The sequence below is a fragment of the Echiichthys vipera genome, assembly GCF_963691815.1.
Source record: "Echiichthys vipera genome assembly, chromosome: 18".
NCBI lineage: Eukaryota > Metazoa > Chordata > Actinopteri > Perciformes > Trachinidae > Echiichthys > Echiichthys vipera.
In genome coordinates, this window is record NC_139843.1 from 1,743,802 (window position 1) to 1,766,098 (window position 22,297).

The window sequence follows — 22,297 nt, forward strand, 5'->3', positions numbered from 1 at the left end:
AAGTTCCTGTTATAGAAACAGAATTAAAGCAAAGTGCTCTGACAGACCACATTGAGCCTTCTGGAGTAAATAACCAATCAATCGTGAAGGTGTTTGCCAGGACGGCCGACATTAATCTACAACGAGGACGGCGCCCAATGTTGTGACGGTTTCACCCTAAAAGAAAGAGCCTGCTGAGCCCGAACACAGACTCAGAGGTGACTTTGTCCTGCGACAGGCCCAACGTTCATACGTGAAGAACTGTCTGGGGATGAATGAACCTCACACGTGCTCGTCTGATGAAGAACAACACAGATATCCAGCCAGTGCACTGACACAGGCGTGAATAATCTGCTTATGATGCGGTTTCTGTCGTGTCTCATTTATCCCATTCCCTCCCAAAGGGACCAGAGAACTGCTGCAGGACTAAACATGCCAAAAGAAAACATACATCCATAAAAATAAAAAATAAAATCACTGTATAAATGAATATGCCATTAAAATGCACCAGAAACGTCGTTAAAAAATGAAAGTGTGCATTATTGAACTGATCAAATGAGACATGGATTGAAATACTGTTTAAATAAGCTTCTTTATTTATTTACCTTTGTATTTCATTTATTTATGGATAGATTTTTAAATGCATTCATTTTGTATTTATTTTAAACACTTTTAGTTATTTTTTGATGCTTTTCTTCTTCAGGGATAAAGGAGGAGGTGTGTCGTGGGGGGGGGTCGACCTTTGACCTCTTGGCTGGTCGGCAGTGACAGCGTCTCACTTCTGAGTTTTGTCTTTTGTTACTGAAATGTGCTGATTCACTTTCCCGACATTACACCGACTCAGCTTTCTTAGTGAAAAACACCCGGACTGAAAACGTCATTAAAAGAAAAATCACAGTGGAACGAAGCGAAGCGACCGTGGAGAGGATTCAAGGATCAAACGTATACTTGTTGTTGTTGTTATTACGTGCATGACACGTTAACTCAACCAAACACCGGTGTTAATTAAAGTTACAGTGAGAGTCAGGGTGTGATCAGGTGAGTCGACAGGTGAGCTGACGGTGAACACCTGCTCAGGTCCATATCACGTTTAATCGTCACAGATGAAAAGTGCTTCATATTGGAATCGTTTCCCCTTTAAAAAGGTGATTTTATGTCGTTTCCGTCGTGTGTTCGTCGTGGAAAAGACGACAAAACGAACTAAATCTGGAGTCGAGTCGCAACAAATGAGCTCTTTCCCTTTCAGACGCTGACACTAATCATGGTTTGAGTCTTCAAGAGGTCACGAAACACCGACAACCGTCAACCACAGGAGATAAACAGGTGCGTCGGTGCTGAAAACCTGCGTAGACCGACTCTTTCCATGCAGAACATCGATCATTAAGGGAAATAATAAAGAGTCAGACTGAAGAAGAGTCGTTCCAAGGATCAACGGTGATGGTGCAAAAAGTTCACTGGTCACAAAATCAACACTCGCTTGCTTTCATCTCCGATAGTTGAAGCTTATTATTAAGGTTTTTTTCCCAGTTGCGTCGACCTCACCTCATCTCCTGACTGTAGGGAGACACGTCCACGTTTTTGGAGTTACTGTTATTCAAGATTCAAGATTCAAGAAGCTTTATTTCTCCCGAGGGAAATTATTTTGCAACAGTTTCAATACAAAGGTGGAAAAGGATGAGAGTAACAATAAGCATAAACATAAATCAAATCAAAATAAAGCTAACATCAGATAAATCAAGCAATGAACCAAGTGTGACAGAGTGCAACAGACGTCGTGGTTAAGCGCAGGTTTATACAATATACAACAATACGCAGCGTGAAGTTTAGCAGCAGATTGAAATAAAATAAGAACAAAGTAAATAAGTGAGAAGGAGCGATAAGTTATAAGTGTTAAAAATGTTAAAAATGAAGCAGCATGTCCTACAGAACTAAGTGACAGTATGGCACAGTGGGGTGCAGCAGCATGTCCTACAGAACTAAGTGACAGTATGGCACAGTGGAGTGTAGCAGCATGTCCTACAGAACTAAGTGACAGTATGGCACAGTGGAGTGTAGCAGCATGTCCTACAGAACTAAGTGACAGTGTGGCACAGTGGAGTGCAGCAGCATGTCCTACAGAACTAAGTGACAGTATGGCACAGTGGAGTGTAGCAGCATGTCCTACAGAACTAAGTGACAGTATGGCACAGTGGAGTGTAGCAGCATGTCCTACAGAACTAAGTGACAGTATGGCACAGTGGAGTGCAGCAGCATGTCCTACAGAACTAAGTAACAGTGTGGCACAGTGGAGTGTAGCAGCATGTCCTACAGAGCTAAGTGACAGTATGGCACAGTGGAGTGTAGCAGCATGTCCTACAGAACTAAGTGACAGTATGGCACAGTGGAGTGTAGCAGCATGTCCTACAGAATTAAGTGACAGTGTGGCACAGTGGAGTGTAGCAGCATGTCCTACAGAGCTAAGTGACAGTATGGCACAGTGGAGTGCAGCAGCATGTCCTACAGAATTAAGTGACAGTGTGGCACAGTGGAGTGTAGCAGCATGTCCTACAGAGCTAAGTGACAGTGTGGCACAGTGGAGTGCAGCAGCATGTCCTACAGAACTAAGTGACAGTGTGGCACAGTGGAGTGTAGCAGCATGTCCTACAGAACTAAGTGACAGTATGGCACAGTGGAGTGTAGCAGCATGTCCTACAGAACTAAGTGACAGTATGGCACAGTGGAGTGTAGCAGCATGTCCTACAGAACTAAGTGACAGTATGGCACAGTGGAGTGCAGCAGCACGTCCTAAAGCACAGTAAGTGTAGCAGCAGATAGTTACAGTACCACAAATAAGTGATGTAGAATTAAAGCGAAGTGCTCTGACAGACCATGTTGAGCCTCCTGGAGTAAATAACCGATCAATCGTGAAGGTGTTTGCCAGGATGGCCGACATTAATCTGCAACGAGGACGGCGCCCAATGTTGTGACGCGACATGAATGGTTTCACCCTAAAAGAAAGAGCCTGCTGAGCCAGGACACAGACTCAGAGGTGACTTTGTCCTGCGACAGGCCCAACGTTCATACGTGAAGAACTGTCTGGGGATGAATGAACCTCACACGTGCTCGTCTGATGAAGAACAACACAGATATCCAGCCAGTGCACTGACACAGGCGTGAATAATCTGCTTATGATGCGGTTTCTGTCGTGTCTCATTTATCCCGTTCCCTCCCAAAGGGACCAGAGAACTGCTGCAGGACTAAACATGCCAAAATAAAACATGCATCCATAACATTGACTGTCTCTGTAGCATCACAGTCATCGCTTCCATCAGCATCATCCAGCTGAAACGTGTGAGAACCAGCACCTCACAGCTCAGAGGACCAGCCCCTCTGCGGGCGACCCGGCAGCTTTGACTGAGAGCGGCTCCACTCGGTGCCTCCCCCAGCTCCCTCCGCACAGAGGGAACCGAGGCCCGGCAACAGAGAGAGACAGAGAGAGAGAGAGAGGTGAGTGATAGAGAGCCGAGTCTCAGAGGAAGCGATGAGACAGAGGAAACAGGAGGCAGAAGACACAACATCAGAGACCAGCGGCGTCCTCCGAGAGAAGGAACAGAGCCGGGACTTAAGCAGCGTTTAGGGGGTCGATACCTGGGTCATTAGCCGTGAGGATACTCCAACAAGAGACACAACCAGCAGAAGCTAAAGATTAACAATCCGAAGCAAGTAAGGCTGACACACACACACACACACACACACACACACACATACAACGTCAAAGCCCAATCTGCAGAAAGCTCTGCAGTCGTAAGCATCTCAAACACACTCACACACACACACACACACGCGCTTCACACTGGGTCCTTACCTTCCTGCACCGCCTGGAAAGGGTTGTTGGGCTCGATGAGTTTAATAGAGTGTGTGATCTTCTCGCTCTGCAGGATGTCGTCGCTCAGACTGAGGTCAGACACGGCGAGCTGGAACACCTCATCGTCCCGCACTGCGTTCTCCTCGAATATGGCACCTGGACGGGCGGAGACAGGGAGAGGGGACGTATTAGAAAAGGATGCAAGGACGGAAACAGGCCCTCGCTACAGCAGGAGTCGACCCTGGTCTCCATAGAAACTAAATAAAGACATTTTAAACTAATCGATAATGGACTTGGTTCTCATGTGCAGCCCTAAAGAAGCAGCTGTGGACAGAGACGCATGAATGACTCTGTGCATTCTGATGCTGATCATTCAACAGGTGCAAAGTGAAGACGCCTCATTTGCATAATGAAGAATAAATCCATAAAACATGTTTAAATAAAATAAGACAGAAAGAACATGCAGGGATATAAACAGGGTCGGTCTGATCTGAATTTCTCCAGATTTTGCACTAAAACTCTGAATTAAACCCTCAGTATTGATCACATGTTGGGTTTTAAATGAAAGTACCAGCAGAATGAGTGGAGGACACTAAAGAGGGTGCAGACCTGCTCCGGTCCTGCAGGATCTCACTCAGTGCACGGGTCCATCCAAGTGCAGCACTCCCCTGATCCAGGAGCAGCTTCACTTCCTGTTAATGACGCATTGAAGCTTCCATCTGACCCTGAGATCAGTTCATTAACTGTCGTTTCACCGCAGCAGCAGCAGCAAATACACACCGTTCATGTGTGACGGTGGCTGCACAAACACACACACCGACCAAACACACACCGACCGCTCCTCCGTCACCTGCACAGGTGTGGTGATGCTGCTGTCAGCCACGTGCAGGGGGCGAGCGTGCGTTTCAGACCTGCGCCTGCAGCGATGCCCTGCCAGACTCCACCCACCTCTTTAAACCATCGTGATGACGTCATGGCTCCACACATTATGCATTTAGACCAAAACACAGTACAACTGTGCGCTGCATCACCTTCACATACAGTCAAGTACAACTGAGTTTGAGTCACTCCACCGACAGAATGAGCTTTAACACGTTTGTTCACTGTCAAATCAGTTCAACCAATCAGGTCACAGCTGAAGCAGCGTCACAGAAACACTCGTTTATATATTTAACATTAATATTAACTAAAGAAAATAAAGAAAGCTGCAAAAGTCACCAACGAAAATGACTCAAGTATAATCTGTACTGTCACGTTCATCTGCTCCATGTATCCCAGCACGGGCTCACGCGCCATTACACATCACACAAAGGCCTCATTTCAGAAAACAATCAAAGGATTTTAAGGTAAAATACAAAGTTGTATCAAGTCCAGCAACACTACAGTGATGAGCTTTAACAACACACACACACACACACACACACACACACACACACACACACACACACACACACACACACACACACACACACACACACACACACACACACACACACACACACACACACACACACACACACACACACACACACACACACACACACACACACACACACACACACACACACACACACACACAGCTTTGTACTCACTCAGCTCAAGTGTGTGTGAATAACGCTGAGTCAGGCTTGCTAGCGTCAGGGGGGGACGCCTCTCTCTTTAACGTGTCTAACTTTTATAGAAACGTTTTTCTGGAGAATGGCGTTGAAATTAAATCTGAGATCAACTCGTTCTCTTCTCCTCCTTCAGCCAGGGAGGGTTAAACAAACTAAAACAACATTACAAATGTCCTCATCTCCCGTGTATCACACCGACATCTGTGCTCAGGTCAGATCTGCGTCTCTCTGGCGCGCATCCAATCAGAAGACGTGCACGCGCTGTAGGCCCAACTGGACGCTGATTGGTTGATGCCACAGGTCCGTTATCATTGACTTTAAGCTAGCATGCACCGGCACTGTTGCTTCTGCAGGCGTGAGGGCAGATTTGGGACCATGGCAACACATGAAAGCTGAGTAATGATTGGATAAAAACTCTAACATACACGCACACACACTCACACACACACACACACACACACACCCAGAGCTCAACCCGGGGCTGGAAGCAGAGCAACCAACAACTGGAAGCAGGGCCCCCTAACCTGGGGGGCCCGACCCCCCAAGGGGGACGTCAAAGACCCAGGGGGGGGGGTCGCGAAGCCCTCTTGATTTTAAGGGGTTTAATAATTTCAATGTAATTAAAATGTTAAATAAATGAGTAGGCTAAGCATTTAATTCATATATGTGACAAAATCAACTAAATCCAGGGGCCACGTTAAACATTTATTCGTGTATTTCCAATTTTAGTTACAGGCCTACATCACGAGGAACAGAGCGTGTGTGACTTGAACGCCTCACGTGCAGCAGTCGTTGCTGGGCGAAGCTAACGGAGAGATGGCGAAGCGTCGGGTAGAGGCGACCAAGAAAGTTAGATTGAGTTTGGCTTCATAGAAGCAACGGATCAAATTAATGCAGAATGTTTATTTTTCATTTTATAATAATTAATTTTCTTTATTATATTTCAATATGTTACCTGCTTAAATTAATTTGAAAAAAAGAACTTGTACTTTGTACAAGTTTGGAACATTTGTACTTTGTACATACTTTGGAATGAGTCCTGACCCCAAGTGAAGGAGTTCAAGGACCTCTGGATCATGTTCACGAGTGAGGGGACGATGGAGCGTGAGTTTGGCCGGAGAATCGGAGCAGCGGGGGCGGAGCTGCAGTCGCTCTACCGCACCGTTGTGACGACAAGAGAGCTGAGGAAGACAAAGCTCTGGATCTACCCTCAGTCCTGGTTCCTACCCTCACCTGTGGTCATGAAAGCTGGGTCAGGACCCAAAGAACCAGGTCCAGGTCAGGACCCAAAGAACCAGGTCCAGGTCAGGACCCAAAGAACCAGGTCCAGGTCAGGACCCAAAGAACCAGGTCCAGGTCATGACCGAAAGAACGAGGTTGCGAGTACAAGCGTGTGTAATGTGTTTCCTCAGGAGGGGGTCTGGAGTCTCCCTTAGAGAGAGGGGGAGAAGTTCAGCATCCGTGAGGAACTCGGAGTAGAGCCGCTGCTCCTTTGCGTTGAAAGGAGCCAGTTGAGGTGGTTCAGGATCATCTGGTCTGGATGAACCCTGGGCGCCTCCCTAGGGAGGTGTTCCAGGCACGTCCAGCTGGGAGGAGGCCTCGGGGAAGACCCAGGACCAGGTGGAGAGATTAGATCTCCACACTGGCCTGGGAACGCCTCAGGATCCCCCAGTTAGAGCTGGTTAATGTGGCCCGGGAAAGGGAAGTTTGGGGTCCCCTGCTAAAGCTGCTGCCCCCGCGACCCGACCCCGGATAAGAGGCTGAAGATGAGATGAACTTGTACTTTTAAAAGTACAAGTTCTGAAGCTGTTTTTCTAATTCAGTTAAGCAGGAAACACATTTAAATATGTTAAATAAAAAGTATTTTTTTAAAGCACAAGTTCTGATGAAACATGTTATAATCATACACAGTTCTCCTGTTGGGATCCACTGGTTTAGACTATGGGGAACAATTTAATACATATTTGTGGAAAGAATATATATTTAAAAACTATATTCCTGATTATCCTCAAAGCAATTTCAGTCAAAAACAACTGGACTTGGTTCTTTGTCAGGAAGACGTTTCACCTCTCATCCAAGAGGCTTCATCATTTATGTACGCATCTGACCAGGACCAGGACCAGGACCAGGACCAGGACCAGGACCAGGACCAGGACCAGGCTGGGACTGGACCTGGACCAGGACAGGGACCAGGCTGGGACTGGACCTGGACCAGGACCAGGACCAGGCTGGGACTGGACCAGGACCTGGACCAGGCTGGGACTGGACCAGGACCAGGACCAGGACCAGGACCAGGACCAGGCTGGGACTAGTCCAACTAACTGGTGTGGAGATCCAGGTATTTAACCTCTCACAAGGCCGATGATGTCACTGACGCCCTTTGTGCTCCAAGTGCCAACGGCCGTCGTTAGAGTGACAGTTGGTGGTGGGCAGTTGGTTTCGACTTTGTTAGTGCTCCATTGAGTCTGAACGACAGGCATGGGGTCACATGTGTGAACAGTTGTTCTTTGAGGTTAGATTGTTGAATCTCCTGGGAAGGGATGAAAGGGCAGCATTGTAAATTGGAGATAAGTGGTGTCTCAGACCTCCTCCTCTGGTTAGCGATGGTTTCTCCACTTTTACATAAATGGCTTCTTTTACTCCTCTTTCAAACCATCTGTTCTCTCTGTCCAACATTTGGACATTGCTGTCATCAAAGGAGTGGGCTTTCTCCTTGAGGTGTAAGTGGACAGCCGAGTCCAGGCCTGATTATGTTTAGGCCTTGAGGGTCCACCACTGGGTCCATCCAAGTGCAGCACTCCCCTGATCCAGGAGCAGCTTCACTTCCTGTTAATGACGCATTGAAGCTTCCATCTGACCCTGAGATCAGTTCATTAACTGTCGTTTCACCGCAGCAGTAACAGCAGCAGTAACAGCAACACACACACACACACACACACACACACACACACACACACACACACACACACACACACACACACACACACACACACACACACACACACACACACACACACACACACACACACACACACACACACACACACACACACACACACACACACACACACACACACACACACACACACACACACACCCCGACCGCTCCTCTGTCACCTGCACAGGTGTGGTGATGCTGCTGTCAGCCACGTGCAGGCAGCGAGCGTGCACGGCTCCGTTTGTTTGTTGTCCGGTTGTTGTTCCGTTAAAACACGGATTCGTGTGTGTGTGTGTGTGTGTGTGTGTGTGTGTGTGTGCGTGTGTGTGTGTCTCACCCCGTCCCGTGCGCACAGCCACAGACCCGCAGACGCAGCGCGCAGCTAACAGCTTGTTGTGTTTTTGTAATCCGGGTCTTTATTGATCACCATTTTGTCCACGCCTCTTTATTTATGCACTGTTTTTTTTTTTACCTTTGTGCTGAAGAGGAGACAGGACACGTGACGTCACTGTGTAAATACACACATTAATAAAGTTTTGTTTTTCTTGGAGGAAGGTGAAGAAAATGAAACCAGTGCATGAAAGAGATCTTTGTGTCTCCCGTTCATTTTCCATCCGTGCAGGAAAAGTGAGAATACCTGTTCCATACACACACACACTCTTTAAAGGTCACACCAGTGCAGAGAAATAAAAACACACATGGAGTCACACTCGCTTTCTTCTCTGTTAACAAAACTCCAGCTCTCAGTTCTAACACAACACAGTAGAACCGTTACAAGTACAAGTCCTGCATTCAAAATGTTACTGAAAGGGGAATTTTCTGTATTTTTGGGACTCAAAAATACAGTAACACCAACAACAGCTCGTGTGGACGAAAGGACGGACCAGGAAACAGAAACACACACTTTCAAAGGACCCGGGTTTGTGTGGACGGCCCCAAAATCACAGGACGTTCACTCAGGTGAGCGAGGTTCATGTCCCCCTGACGTTCATGTCCCCCTGACGTTCGTGTCCCCCTGACGTTCGTGTCCCGCTGACGTTCGTGTCCCCCTGACGTTCATGTCCCCCTGACGTTCGTGTCCCCCTGACGTTCATGTCCCCCTGACGTTCATGTCCCCCTGACGTTCATGTGCCCCTGACGTTCATGTCCCGCTGACGTTCATGTCCCGCTGACGTTCATGTCCCCCTGACGTTCATGTCCCGCTGACGTTCATGTCCCGCTGACGTTCGTGTCCCCCTGACGTTCGTGTCCCCATGACGTTCGTGTCCCGCTGACGTTCGTGTCCCCATGACGTTCATGTCCCCCTGACGTTCGTGTCCCGCTGACGTTCGTGTCCCCATGACGTTCATGTCCCCCTGACGTTCGTGTCCCGCTGACGTTCGTGTCCCCCTGACGTTCGTGTCCCCCTGACGTTCATGTCCCGCTGACGTTCATGTCCCCCTGACGTTCGTGTCCCCCTGACGTTCATGTCCCGGTGACGTTCATGTCCCGCTGACGTTCGTGTCCCGCTGACGTTCGTGTCCCGCTGACGTTCGTGTCCCCCTGACGTTCGTGTCCCCATGACGTTCATGTCCCCCTGACGTTCATGTCCCCCTGACGTTCATGTCCCCATGACGTTCGTGTCCCGCTGACGTTCATGTCCCGCTGACGTTCATGTCCCCCTGACGTTCATGTCCCCCTGACGTTCATGTCCCCCTGACGTTCATGTCCCGCTGACGTTCATGTCCCGCTGACGTTCATGTCCCGCTGACGTTCGTGTCCCCATGACGTTCGTGTCCCGCTGACGTTCATGTCCCGCTGACGTTCATGTCCCGCTGACGTTCATGTCCCGCTGACGTTCGTGTCCCCATGACGTTCATGTCCCGCTGACGTTCATGTCCCGCTGACGTTCATGTCCCGCTGACGTTCATGTCCCGCTGACGTTCGTGTCCCCCTGACGTTCGTGTCCCCCTGACGTTTGTGTCCCCCTGACGTTCATGTCCCCCTGACGTTCATGTCCCCCTGACGTTCATGTCCCGCTGACGTTCATGTCCCGCTGACGTTCATGTCCCCCTGACGTTCATGTCCCGCTGACGTTCATGTCCCGCTGACGTTCATGTCCCCCTGACGTTCGTGTCCCCATGACGTTCGTGTCCCGCTGACGTTCATGTCCCGCTGACGTTCGTGTCCCCATGACGTTCATGTCCCCCTGACGTTCGTGTCCCGCTGACGTTCGTGTCCCCCTGACGTTCGTGTCCCCCTGACGTTCATGTCCCGCTGACGTTCATGTCCCCCTGACGTTCGTGTCCCCCTGACGTTCATGTCCCGGTGACGTTCATGTCCCGCTGACGTTCGTGTCCCGCTGACGTTCGTGTCCCCCTGACGTTCGTGTCCCCCTGACGTTCATGTCCCCCTGACGTTCATGTCCCCATGACGTTCGTGTCCCGCTGACGTTCATGTCCCGCTGACGTTCATGTCCCCCTGACGTTCATGTCCCCATGACGTTCATGTCCCCCTGACGTTCATGTCCCCCTGACGTTCATGTCCCGCTGACGTTCATGTCCCGCTGACGTTCATGTCCCGCTGACGTTCGTGTCCCCATGACGTTCGTGTCCCGCTGACGTTCATGTCCCGCTGACGTTCATGTCCCGTTGACGTTCATGTCCCGCTGACGTTCATGTCCCGCTGACGTTCGTGTCCCCATGACGTTCGTGTCCCCCTGACGTTCATGTCCCGCTGACGTTCGTGTCCCCATGACGTTCGTGTCCCGCTGACGTTCATGTCCCGCTGACGTTCATGTCCCGTTGACGTTCATGTCCCGCTGACGTTCATGTCCCGCTGACGTTCATGTCCCGCTGACGTTCATGTCCCGTTGACGTTCATGTCCCGCTGACGTTCATGTCCCCCTGACGTTCGTGTCCCGCTGACGTTCGTGTCCCCCTGACGTTCATGTCCCCCTGACGTTCATGTCCCCCTGACGTTCATGTCCCGCTGACGTTCATGTCCCCCTTACGTTCATGTCCCCATGACGTTCATGTCCCACTGACGTTCGTGTCCCGCTGACGTTCATGTCCCCCTGACGTTCATGTCCCAGTGACGTTCGTGTCCCCCTTACGTTCATGTCCCCATGACGTTCATGTCCCAGTGACGTTCGTGTCCCGCTGACGTTCGTGTCCCCCTGACGTTCATGTCCCCATGACGTTCATGTCCCACTGACGTTCATGTCCCCCTTACGTTCATGTCCCCATGACGTTCATGTCCCAGTGACGTTCGTGTCCCGCTGACGTTCGTGTCCCCCTGACGTTCATGTCCCCCTGACGTTCATGTCCCGGACTCACTAAACCAAAACCACCACCTTTGGTCTTTCACCCTTTTAGCTCCTCACCCTCACCGCCCTTCAAAGTTGCAAAACATAAAAACTCCAAACATGTTCATGTTTGCTTCCTGTTGCAGTGAATGTGAATGACATCAGCTGACAGGAAGTTAACAAGGACCTACGGCAGTTGCCTAGCAATGGAGTTCCATTAAAAAGGTCAATGCAGCCGACTGCAGCAGACCCATTAAAGCGACCCTGTGGTGAGATCGTCTCCTCAGCGTGACCTTCTGTGTGACCAGAGAAGAAGTGCTGCACAACAAACGCCGTGGGGATGATGCACGCGTTTAATTTCCGTGAGCAGGCTGAGAGTGTAATCAGCGCCGGGGACGTCTTGATTAGGAAGCGTGGAGGCAGGGTTGAGCCTGAGTGCAGCTGCTGGATCCTGAATGTGCGGCTGAACCTAACGGGGTCTCTAATGAACGTTAAGACGTACGGAGCGACTGATAAACGGAACTTTCCGGGTTCTGTTCGGACAATTTGCCGTGCACACTTTAGAAAACCTCGCCTACGAGGGAGAAATCAATTTGCCGGGCTGCTTGTGCTCATCCAGCTCGCCGAGTCCCCAAATGAACTCCGCTCAGGAGTCGAGACCCTCACGGTGGATTTGGCGTCCGTCCTTGCAGGGCGGCGAGGGGGGGGGGGCGCCATCTAGCTTCTGGGCTTGATCAATCAATCATCCCCTTCTGAAATTGCACTGAGTCGGGCCTTTTCAATTAAGAAGGAAGCTTGTTGCAGCTGTCAGCGGCGCGGTGAGGGGATGGATGTGAGGTTTATATTTCGCCTCGCAGCAGCAGCAGCAGACTGGGGAGCCTCAAACTCCAACAAGGTTAATTAATAATGAGTCCCGAGGGTGGAGGAGGGTGGAGGGTGGAGGAGGGGGCCGAGTGTGGACCCGCAGGGGCCTCACTGATGTCGGGATCGAACCCACGTGGATGCCGCTCTCCTCAGAGTCTCTCTACTCTCTTTTCAAAGGGAAGTGGAGAGTGTAAAGCATCCAAATGATTAAAAACTCATTTCCTCTGGAGCCTCCTGTGGTTTCCATCCATCCATCCATGTTGGGTTCCTCTGCCTCCGCCTCAGCACCGTGGAGGGGAATGAAAATGAGTCCGTGTTGCTCATGAGCACAAACAAAGTGGCAGGATGCTCCGCGGCTGATCCACAGTGTGAGGGACACTGTGTGTGAGAGGAGATGACACTTTCAGGACTACATTGCTGAAACACACAACGCTGCGCCTGATGGCCCAGTGGCCGTGGACCGAGGCTAGACCGTTCATGTGTGACGTGGCTTCATAAGGACGCAACAAACACCGACCGCTCCTCCGTCACCTGCACAGGTGTAGTGATGCTGCTGCTGTCAATCACGTGCAGGGAGCCAACGTGCACGGCTCCGTTTGTCTATTGTCTTGTTGTTGTACCATTAAAATACGGATTTGTGTGTGTGTGTGTTCCTGGCCCTTGAGACCCTCGCCACTGACACACATTACGCTGCGCCTGATGGCTCAGTGGCCGTGGACCGAGGCTAGATGTCCTCAGCCATCAGACCGTTAATGTGTGCCGGCGGCTTCATAAGGACGCAACAAACACCGACAGTTCCTCCGTCACCTGCACAGGTGTAGTGCTGCTGCTGCTGTCATCCATGTGCAGGGAGCCAACGTGCACGGCCCTGTTTGTCTATTGTCTTGTTGTTGTTCCATTAAAATACGGATTTGTGTGTGTGTGTGTGTGTGTGTGTGTTCCTGGCCCTTGAGACCTTCGCCACTGACTGTCACAAATGACGAACTTCAGGATCTATACACCCCCCCCCCCCCCCCTCCTGTTTCCTGTCATTCTTCAAGCCTGTCCTTTCCAATAAAGGCCCCAAAACAATCATCTCTAAAGCAACATCTCAGATATCTACAACCAAAACACATATGCAGATCCGTCTTTGTGTCTATTTTGAAGACATCACTCGTAGTAAAGAGCATCTTTCATGCTGCATTCAGGTGCTTCTTTACACCTCCAGCAGGAACAGAGCGACACTGACAGTATCTGGCGTCACGTCTCTGGTTACATGATGAATATTCACTCTCAGTTTAGCGCTTCACTTTACAACCATATAGAGATATGTGTGCTATGTTGTGTAGACTTTGTATGTCTGGAGAGAAGGGGGGTGTGTCCCGTTAAATATTTGGTGCGTTCAGGTCCTCAGATGGTCTCAACTACAGAGATGGGACGTCGTTCTACTGACCTTGGTGTGTTCGAGAGCTCAGGCTGTTCTCATCCACTGTTGTGAGGTGGTGAACGGGTCCCAAAACGCAGGACTGTCACCCAGGAGACCAGTGTCTGTGCCCCTGAAGTACTAAGTCAAACCACCACCGCCTCTTTTCCTAATCTTAGCCAAAGCGTCCTGATGCCCGACACGATCCGTCACCTTTTGTTGCCTTAACTTAATCCTTCATGTAACCGATGCAAAGTTGGTATATGATCATATTGAATGATCAGCTTTACTTCATTAGAACTTCAGGCTCGTGTTTAAAGGTGATTGATCTCCCACTGAGGTGAACGGCTGATGAATGCTGCAGAAACGGGGAAATCCTGTTTAAGTCATGAATAAAAAGTGTAAGTTGAAGTCTGTGGCATATTTGCAGACGTTCCTACGCTGCAGACGGGGTGGGAGCTTCACAGCAACCGGCAGCCAAATGCAGTTTATTCGCTTGGGATGTAAAAACGTAGCGTCGTAGCCGGTGATCTTATCAGGCCGCCTCGTCTCTCTGGCAGGTAATCAAGCAGCTTTGTGGGGCTGTGGGGCCCGAAGCTTAAGCAGGCTGAGAGTCAGAGGAACAGCTGCTTTACTGTGGGATTTAACAGCGTCTGTGATCTGAGACCATAAACTCTGGCTTTGGTCGGACCTTTTCATCTCAGAGGAGCTTTACGGACGCTGGGTCCAAATATTCTCACATGTTATCAGAAACTCTGCTTTCCTTAATCTGTACAAAGTGTTGTAGAGTTTATCTGGAACAAACATTGAACTGTAGAACAAACGTCCAGAGCAAAGAAGGAGATCAGGTGACGTAGCATCAGAGTCAAACTCTCTGTAGGGATGAGGGTCGGGGTGGAGGACGGGTCCAGAACCCAGGACTCTGACCTGGAGGACCGGTGTTCAAGTCCTGGAAGACCTGAGACAAACCACCTTTATCTGATCTGAACCAAGTCCTTTAGAGACTAAACTTAACCGTCTCCTTTAGAGACTAAACTTAACCATCTCCTTTAGAGACTAAACTTAACCGTCTCCTTTAGTGACTAAACTTAACCGTCTCCTTTAGAGACTAAACTTAACCGTCTCCTTTAGTGACTAAACTTAACCGTCTCCTTTAGAGACTAAACTTAACCGTCTCCTTTAGAGACTAAACTTAACCGTCACCTTTAGAGACTAAACTTAACCGTCTCCTTTAGTGACTAAACTTAACCGTCTCCTTTAGAGACTAAACTTAACCGTCACCTTTAGAGACTAAACTTAACCGTCTCCTTTAGAGACTAAACTTAACCGTCTCCTTTAGAGACTAAACTTAACCGTCACCTTTAGTGACTAAACTTAACCGTCTCCTTTAGTGACTAAACTTAACCGTCTCCTTTAGAGACTAAACTTAACCGTCTCCTTTAGTGACTAAACTTAACCGTCTCCTTTAGTGACTAAACTTAACCGTCTCCTTTAGTGACTAAACTTAACCGTCTCCTTTACAGAATAAGAACTAAGAACACTTAAGAATGCAGCTTTAAGTGGAGTCTCCTCCTGCTGGACATTAGAGAGAATGCAGCTTTAAGTGGAGTCTCCTCCTGCTGGACATTAGAGAGAACGCAGCTTTAAGTGGAGTCTCCTCCTGCTGGACATTAGAGAGAATGCAGCTTTAAGTGGAGTCTCCTCCTGCTGGACATTAGAGAGAATGCAGCTTTAAGTGGAGTCTCCTCCTGCTGGACATTAGAGAGAATGCAGCTTTAAGTGGAGTCTCCTCCTGCTGGACATTAGAGAGAATGCAGCTTTAAGTGGAGTCTCCTCCTGCTGGACATTAGAGAGAATGCAGCTTTAAGTGAAGTCTCCTCCTGCTGGACATTAGAGAGAATGCAGCTTTAAGTGGAGTCTCCTCCTGCTGGACATTAGAGAGAATGCAGCTTTAAGTGGAGTCTCCTCCTGCTGGACATTAGAGAGAATGCAGCTTTAAGTGGAGTCTCCTCCTGCTGGACATTAGAGAGAATGCAGCTTTAAGTGGAGTCTCCTCCTGCTGGACATTAGAGAAAATGCAGCTTTAAGTGAAGTCTCCTCCTGCTGGACATTAGAGAGAATGCAGCTTTAAGTGGAGTCTCCTCCTGCTGGACATTAGAGAGAATGCAGCTTTAAGTGGAGTCTCCTCCTGCTGGACATTAGAGAGAATGCAGCTTTAAGTGGAGTCTCCTCCTGCTGGACATTAGAGAGAATGCAGCTTTAAGTGGAGTCTCCTCCTGCTGGACATTTACATGTTTGACAGACTACAGGGCTCAAATTTGCTGTGCTGTCGTGTAGAACGGTCGCTCGGCCCGGCTCAGTCCCGGCTCAGTCCCGTGGGAGGGAGAACCAAAATAAAGAGAGTGTCAGTCATCTTCGCTGCACAGGAGACAAAAGAGTCTAACTCTGGGTGCTGTTACCAGGCTCTCACAGCCGCGCTCTGCTCCTGTGATGTTTCTGACACACCTCCGGCCGCTCCTCGCCCCTTTAATTTACAGAAACGATCGATTTCCGCAAACACACCGTCAATTTAATTATGCTTCTTCATTTCATTATTCTCATGCAGCAAAATCAATTCCTATTAAGGTATCATTTAGCGGTGATATAAGAAGTGTGGTGTATCGTCAAAGCTGCGGCAAATTCAAGTCAATTAGAGTCCAAACACGTGCAGACGCAGATCACTGGGGTCGCATTCACTGCACGGACTCACGCGTTATTCTTTGTTTTTACATTGAAGTTCACACCGACAGCGACCACAGAGAGAGAGAGGTGGTGACCTTGAGACCTCACTGCCCCAGACATGAATACTTTAACATTAATGAGAACAGAAACGCTGTTGCACTGAATTCATGTTCATGGAAACCCACTCTATTATAAATATGTTTGCACACGGATTTCTCAATAAGGGTCCGTCCACAGGGAGACACGTCCTGTAACCACACAACTTGGACGGTGAAAGCTCAGACTTTGTTAAAGGACGGCGTTATGGCCCCTCCTCCGACCTCTGACCCCGCGGCGTCACATAACAACAACAGTGCTGCTGCGTGAGAGGACAGAGACGGACCCAGAGACTGTTTCCTGAACTGGACTTTGAGCCACATGCACTGGACTGAATGAGGCCCAGCACAGATGTCTCCCTTTTCCCTGATGCTCTGAATAAGGAGCTAAACTGCTCTAGGCTCTGTTTCTAAATCCAGTTCTAAGAAGCTGTGAAAAGTCTCTAAATGTAGTGAGAAAGTGGCGCCTGGGAGTGCTTTGGGACGGGGAAGGGGCTCCCAGCAGCCCCCTCTGCTCAGTGAGGACACTAACTGCAGAGTGAAGGGGCTCCCAGCAGCCCCCTCTGCTCAGTGAGGACACTAACTGCAGAGTGAAGGGGCTCCCAGCAGCCCCCTCTGCTCAGTGAGGACACTAACTGCAGAGGGAAGGGGCTCCCAGCAGCACCCTCTGCTCAGTGAGGACACTAACTTCAGAGTGAAGGGGCTCCCAGCAGCACCCTCTGCTCAGTGAGGACACTAACTGCAGAGTGATGGGGCTCCCAGCAGCCCCCTCTGCTCAGTGAGGACACTAACTGCAGAGTGAAGGGGCTCCCAGCAGCCCCCTCTGCTCAGTGAGGACACTAACTGCAGAGTGAAGGGGCTCCCAGCAGCACCCTCTGCTCAGTGAGGACACTAACTGCAGAGTGATGGGTGCATCAGAGTCCAGAACAGCACCAAAGTCTCCACCAAGACCAGAACCAGGGACACGTTTGTCTCTAGGATGGAGGAGGATTTGGAGAGGAACTCTCCGGTGTTTGGATTCTCCACAGCGTCTCCCCGTCTCTTCTTCTCCGTTGTTGGTGTGTTTCTGTGGCAGTTACAGCGCCACCTCCAGGCCTGGCATGGGTACTACAGCGTTTGGAGTCGCTGCACCTGCTTTCATGTGGACGCAGAGGTTTAGGAGTCGAGGCCGAGTGGACGGACACTTTTAAAGAACGACGGAGAATAAAAAAATAGTTTTGATCATGTGGGCGTATCCTCAAACCAACCCGGTCCTGATTGGCTCCCATCAGGAAGGGATCATTGACCTCCACCCAGTCAGGACATGTGAAGAGGGAACCCTCCGCTCAGTGGGTTTACATCGGCGAACGCAGAAGAAGAAGGCCACTGTCATTGGCCGATCGGGCTGAGGTACTGTGAGCAATGAGCCTCTGATTAAACAGACTAAATGATTCCAGTCCTGATCCACAAAATACAACAACAACAACAACAACACGATTTATAACGTCCGGGGCTTTGGACGACATTTCCCCAGAGTCCAAAAGAAGCAGCGGGCGCCGGAGCAGAGGAGCTGTTATCCTGATGAAACATCCAAATGAGAGATGTGCACGCTCTTCGACCTGCTGCACAACGATAAAGAGTGTGGAAGAGAAGCCGCCTGATTCACCGTCAACACAACATACTTCTCTGCTCTGCAGAGTTAAACCGCGTGCATGCACCTGAAGCTCCCACACAGAGACCCTGAGCTCCTCTTCCTTCTGTCACACAGCCAATCATCAGCATCAGACACCCACCCAATGCAAATGAAAAGTGCATCTGCGGAGAGTACCTGCAGGGCCGCCCACTTTGGCGTGTTTAACCCACAATTATATACAAGACGCATTCTCTCCTGGACTGAGCGTGATGGATATTTAGATCCATGGATCCACCGCAGCTGCTAAACATTAGCATCCATCTGCGTCTGATGGACAAACTCAAACACGAGAGAAGCTGAAAACTTTAAATTAAACCAGGAGCAAAGTGTCAGACAACACAAACCTAATGCCGCCTTGTTGTTCTGCACCGTAGCTGTTTAAGGCTCCCACAGAGCTTCCATGTAAAACAGCAGTAATTAGGCCATGCTCACAGTGAAACCTGGCAAACATGCAGAAACAAAAGCTTGGCTGAAGTTTGCAACATGTAAAATTCATGACTATATTCCTGCCAACAGTGAACCAATGTGGGGCCGTGCACGCGGACATGTGACAGCAGTGCGTGTGTCTGGGTGAAGAAGCAGTAAAAAGCAGCTGAACAGGGAAAAGAAGCAAACACACGTCTACGAGTGAGACGTGAGCTGTGACCACGGAAACCACACAAAGCATCCAGACACACACAGCAAGCAACAGGAGCTCTGCGTGATGATTTATGGTAAATGGTAAATGGACTTGTGCTTATAAAGCGCCTTTCTGGTCTTCTGACGAGGCGCTTCACAGTGTTTGTCACATTCACCCGTTCACAGACATTCACACTGTTGGACGTCTACAGACCATCTAATGTAACCATTCACACCACATTCACACACCCATGTGCAGCACGGGGAGCAATTCAGGGTTCAGTGTCTTGCCCAAGGACACTTCGACATGTGGACCGGGGGGGGGGGGGGGGGGGGGATGGGGATCGAACCACCAATCTCTCAAACAGAGGACAACCCACTCTTCCACCAAGCCACAGCCGCCTGATTTATATTCTTTATGAAATGATTAAAATCATCTCATCAGCAGTTTTTAGCCACAGCTTCCTGGAGGGAGATGAACCCGTTCAGTCCCAGGACAGAAAGAACGACTGTGAGTGAGAAAACTGCATCTTACGTTCTGCAGAGAAGGTGATCGGCTGCAACCTCCCTTCTCTCCCAGAACTCTACTCTTCCAGGAGCCTGAGGAGAGCGAGGAGGATAGCTGCTGACCCCTCCCACCCTGGACACCACCTGTTTGACCCTCTCCCCTCTGGACGGAGGCTGCGCTCCATCAGGACCAAAACCTCCCGCCACAGGAACAGTTTCATCCCCTCGGCCATCAGGCTTTAAAGACACTTAACGGTCATTCGTTATATTAACGACATCTGGAACTCATGTGTTATATTAACGTACCCAAATCACAGGTGTTATATTAACATCACCCCCCCCCCCCCTTCACTGGAGTTTTCATCTGTGTTTAGTCGTTTTGTCATGTTTTTGTGGTGTTTTGCGTCCGTTTTTAGTCGTTTTGTCATGTTTTTGTGGTGTTTTGTGTCTGTTTTTAGTCGTTTTGTCATGTTTTTGTGGTGTTTTCATCTGTGTTTAGTCGTTTTGTCATGTTTTTGTGGTGTTTTCATCTGTTTTTAGTCGTTTTGTCACGTTTTTGTGGTGTTTTGTGTCTGTTTTTGGTCGTTTTGTCATGTTTTTGTGGTGTTTTCGGTCTGTTTTTGCGAAGTGCGAAGATAGCTGCTGATCCCTCCCACCCTGGACACTACCTGTTTGACCCTCTCCCCTCTGGCTGGAGGCCGCGGTCCATCAGGACCAAAACCTCCCGCCACAAGAACAGTTTCTTCCCCTCTGCCATCAGGCTTTAAAGACACTTAACGGTCATTCGTTATATTAACGACATCTGGAACTCACACGTTATATTAACGTACCCAAATCACAGGTGTTATATTAACACCCCCCCCCCCCACACACACACCTGCACTGGTCATACAAACACACTCACTTATATTTCATGTATATAATTCAATGCTTTATGTTTAGTTTGCTCGTGTTCATGTTTATATTTATGTAGGCGACGTCAAATCAAGTCAAACTCCTTGTAATGAAAATTGCAATAAACCTGATTCTGATTCTGATGATATGAATATTAGAAATACTTATGCACAACAATTTATATGATATATTACAGCAACTGGACGACTACAGGAGACGTTTAGACGACAAAGGCGACGGCTTAAGAAACTTCAAAAGACGTAAACTCAGGTCTCCGCTGGTTAAAGTCCACTAAGGGCGCACTCACACTGTCCTTCCGTACCGTACCCAAACAGGTGTCACAGCTAAAGTCTGGTTCCTTTGACCAGTGTGAGTGAAACCGTACCGCGTCTAGGAGCGGCACGCTTGCCGTCCACGGCCCGTTTGGGAGAGGTGGGCTTTAGTAAAGCACGTTTGCACGTGTACGATCACGAGCGTGCGCACATGTACGAGCACGAGCGTGCGCACGTGTATGAGCACGAGGCCTACGGCGGTTCTGAGGTAATTTCCTGTGCGCCTGTTGGGACGTAGAAAAAAGAAGGAGGGACCATGCGCGGACATTTCAAACAATGGCGGTGAAAGGTTCACGTTGGTGTGATGCGGAGGTGGAGTGTTTACTGCAGATTTGGTCGATGAAAAGATTCAAAAACAGTCGACAAGACGCACAAAAACTCAGAGGTCTACGGAAAGATCTGGAAACAAAGCCACGCATCGCCATGACGTCATCAATGCGTGTGACGTGTTACGGCGTGATGACGTATAGGCAGCAAGAAGCATTCTCCGAGGCCCAGGTAGAGTGAGTACAAACGGGCCTGGAGGGGGGGACAAGGACCCTAAAGCACGGGGCACGGGACGGAGGCACAGTGGGAGGGCGCCCTAACTCAACCGTTCTAATACTCTCTACCTGCACTACGCCATCTTTCTGAACCACTTGAGAGCGACGCTGATGGCCTACTGAGGGAACACGGCACTATAGCAGGGCCCTACTGCCTCATCATGGTAACGATCAGCACCTGACGCCACCATTCAATCCTCTGACAACGGTCGAATCGGCTGTTTCTAGTTTTTAGAGGCTTCATTCAGACGTCAGTCACACCTGGCTTGTCCATGAATACATCAAAGCTTTAAGTATTCAGCATCAGCATCAGCACAGTCAGAGCACCACCAACATCCCCCACAACCCTGTCAACAGTCAAACCACTTTTCATTTCCAGTCCCGTGCCTCGGTGCCTGCACACACTCTCTACGCGTCGGTCACTGTGGATCTGAAGGAACTCGTCTCTGTGTTGTGTTTCCGTGCCCTCACAGGGTCAAAGTCTCTGCTGCACGCCACCGTTATTCAATCCACTCAATCAGGCTGCTGCATTATGTTAGAAAGATGGCCTTGCTGCTCTCTATCCAAGCCTGCATCTGTGTGTGTGTGTGTGTGTGTGTGTGTGTGTGCAGGTGACGGGGGTAAATGGCCTGGCTAAGCCTTTGCAGAGACAGTGCGGGAAGCCTTTTGCGTTGTTCCCTAACTGGGTTCGTTTATCTTATTTAGCGACAGGGCGAGAAAAGGCCGCAGCTGTTCCTTCGCTGTGCCAGCTTCAGCAGATTGGATTCCTGCAGTTCAAGCTCGCTTCTCCAAAATTCAGCCACAGATGAGCAGGGATCCCCTTGTGCTAGCCGCCACACCGGCACCATAAATCATCCCTCATCAGCTGCCCGGCTCACGGGGTGGGGTAATCGCTGTTATCTGCTCGGCCTGAGGGGCGTTTAAAGGACCTCCAGACCCCAGAAACAGCCCTCAGGGACAGGGAGCGCCACAGCCAGAGTCACACTG

The 22,297-nt window shown here is 49.6% G+C and overlaps 1 protein-coding gene across 1 annotated transcript in view; it reads right to left on the reverse strand.

The window, feature by feature from the left end:
- The window catches only part of LOC310961353 (glutamate receptor ionotropic, delta-1-like), a gene marked incomplete at both ends in the record, with an annotated part of 570,081 nt that overhangs the window by 540,296 nt on the left and 7,488 nt on the right, over positions 1-22,297 (reverse strand). The window contains one exon of the mRNA XM_083933383.1: positions 3,824-3,979. Coding sequence (XP_083789509.1) covers positions 3,824-3,979 — 156 coding nt within the window. The remainder of the gene's footprint in view (positions 1-3,823; positions 3,980-22,297) is intronic.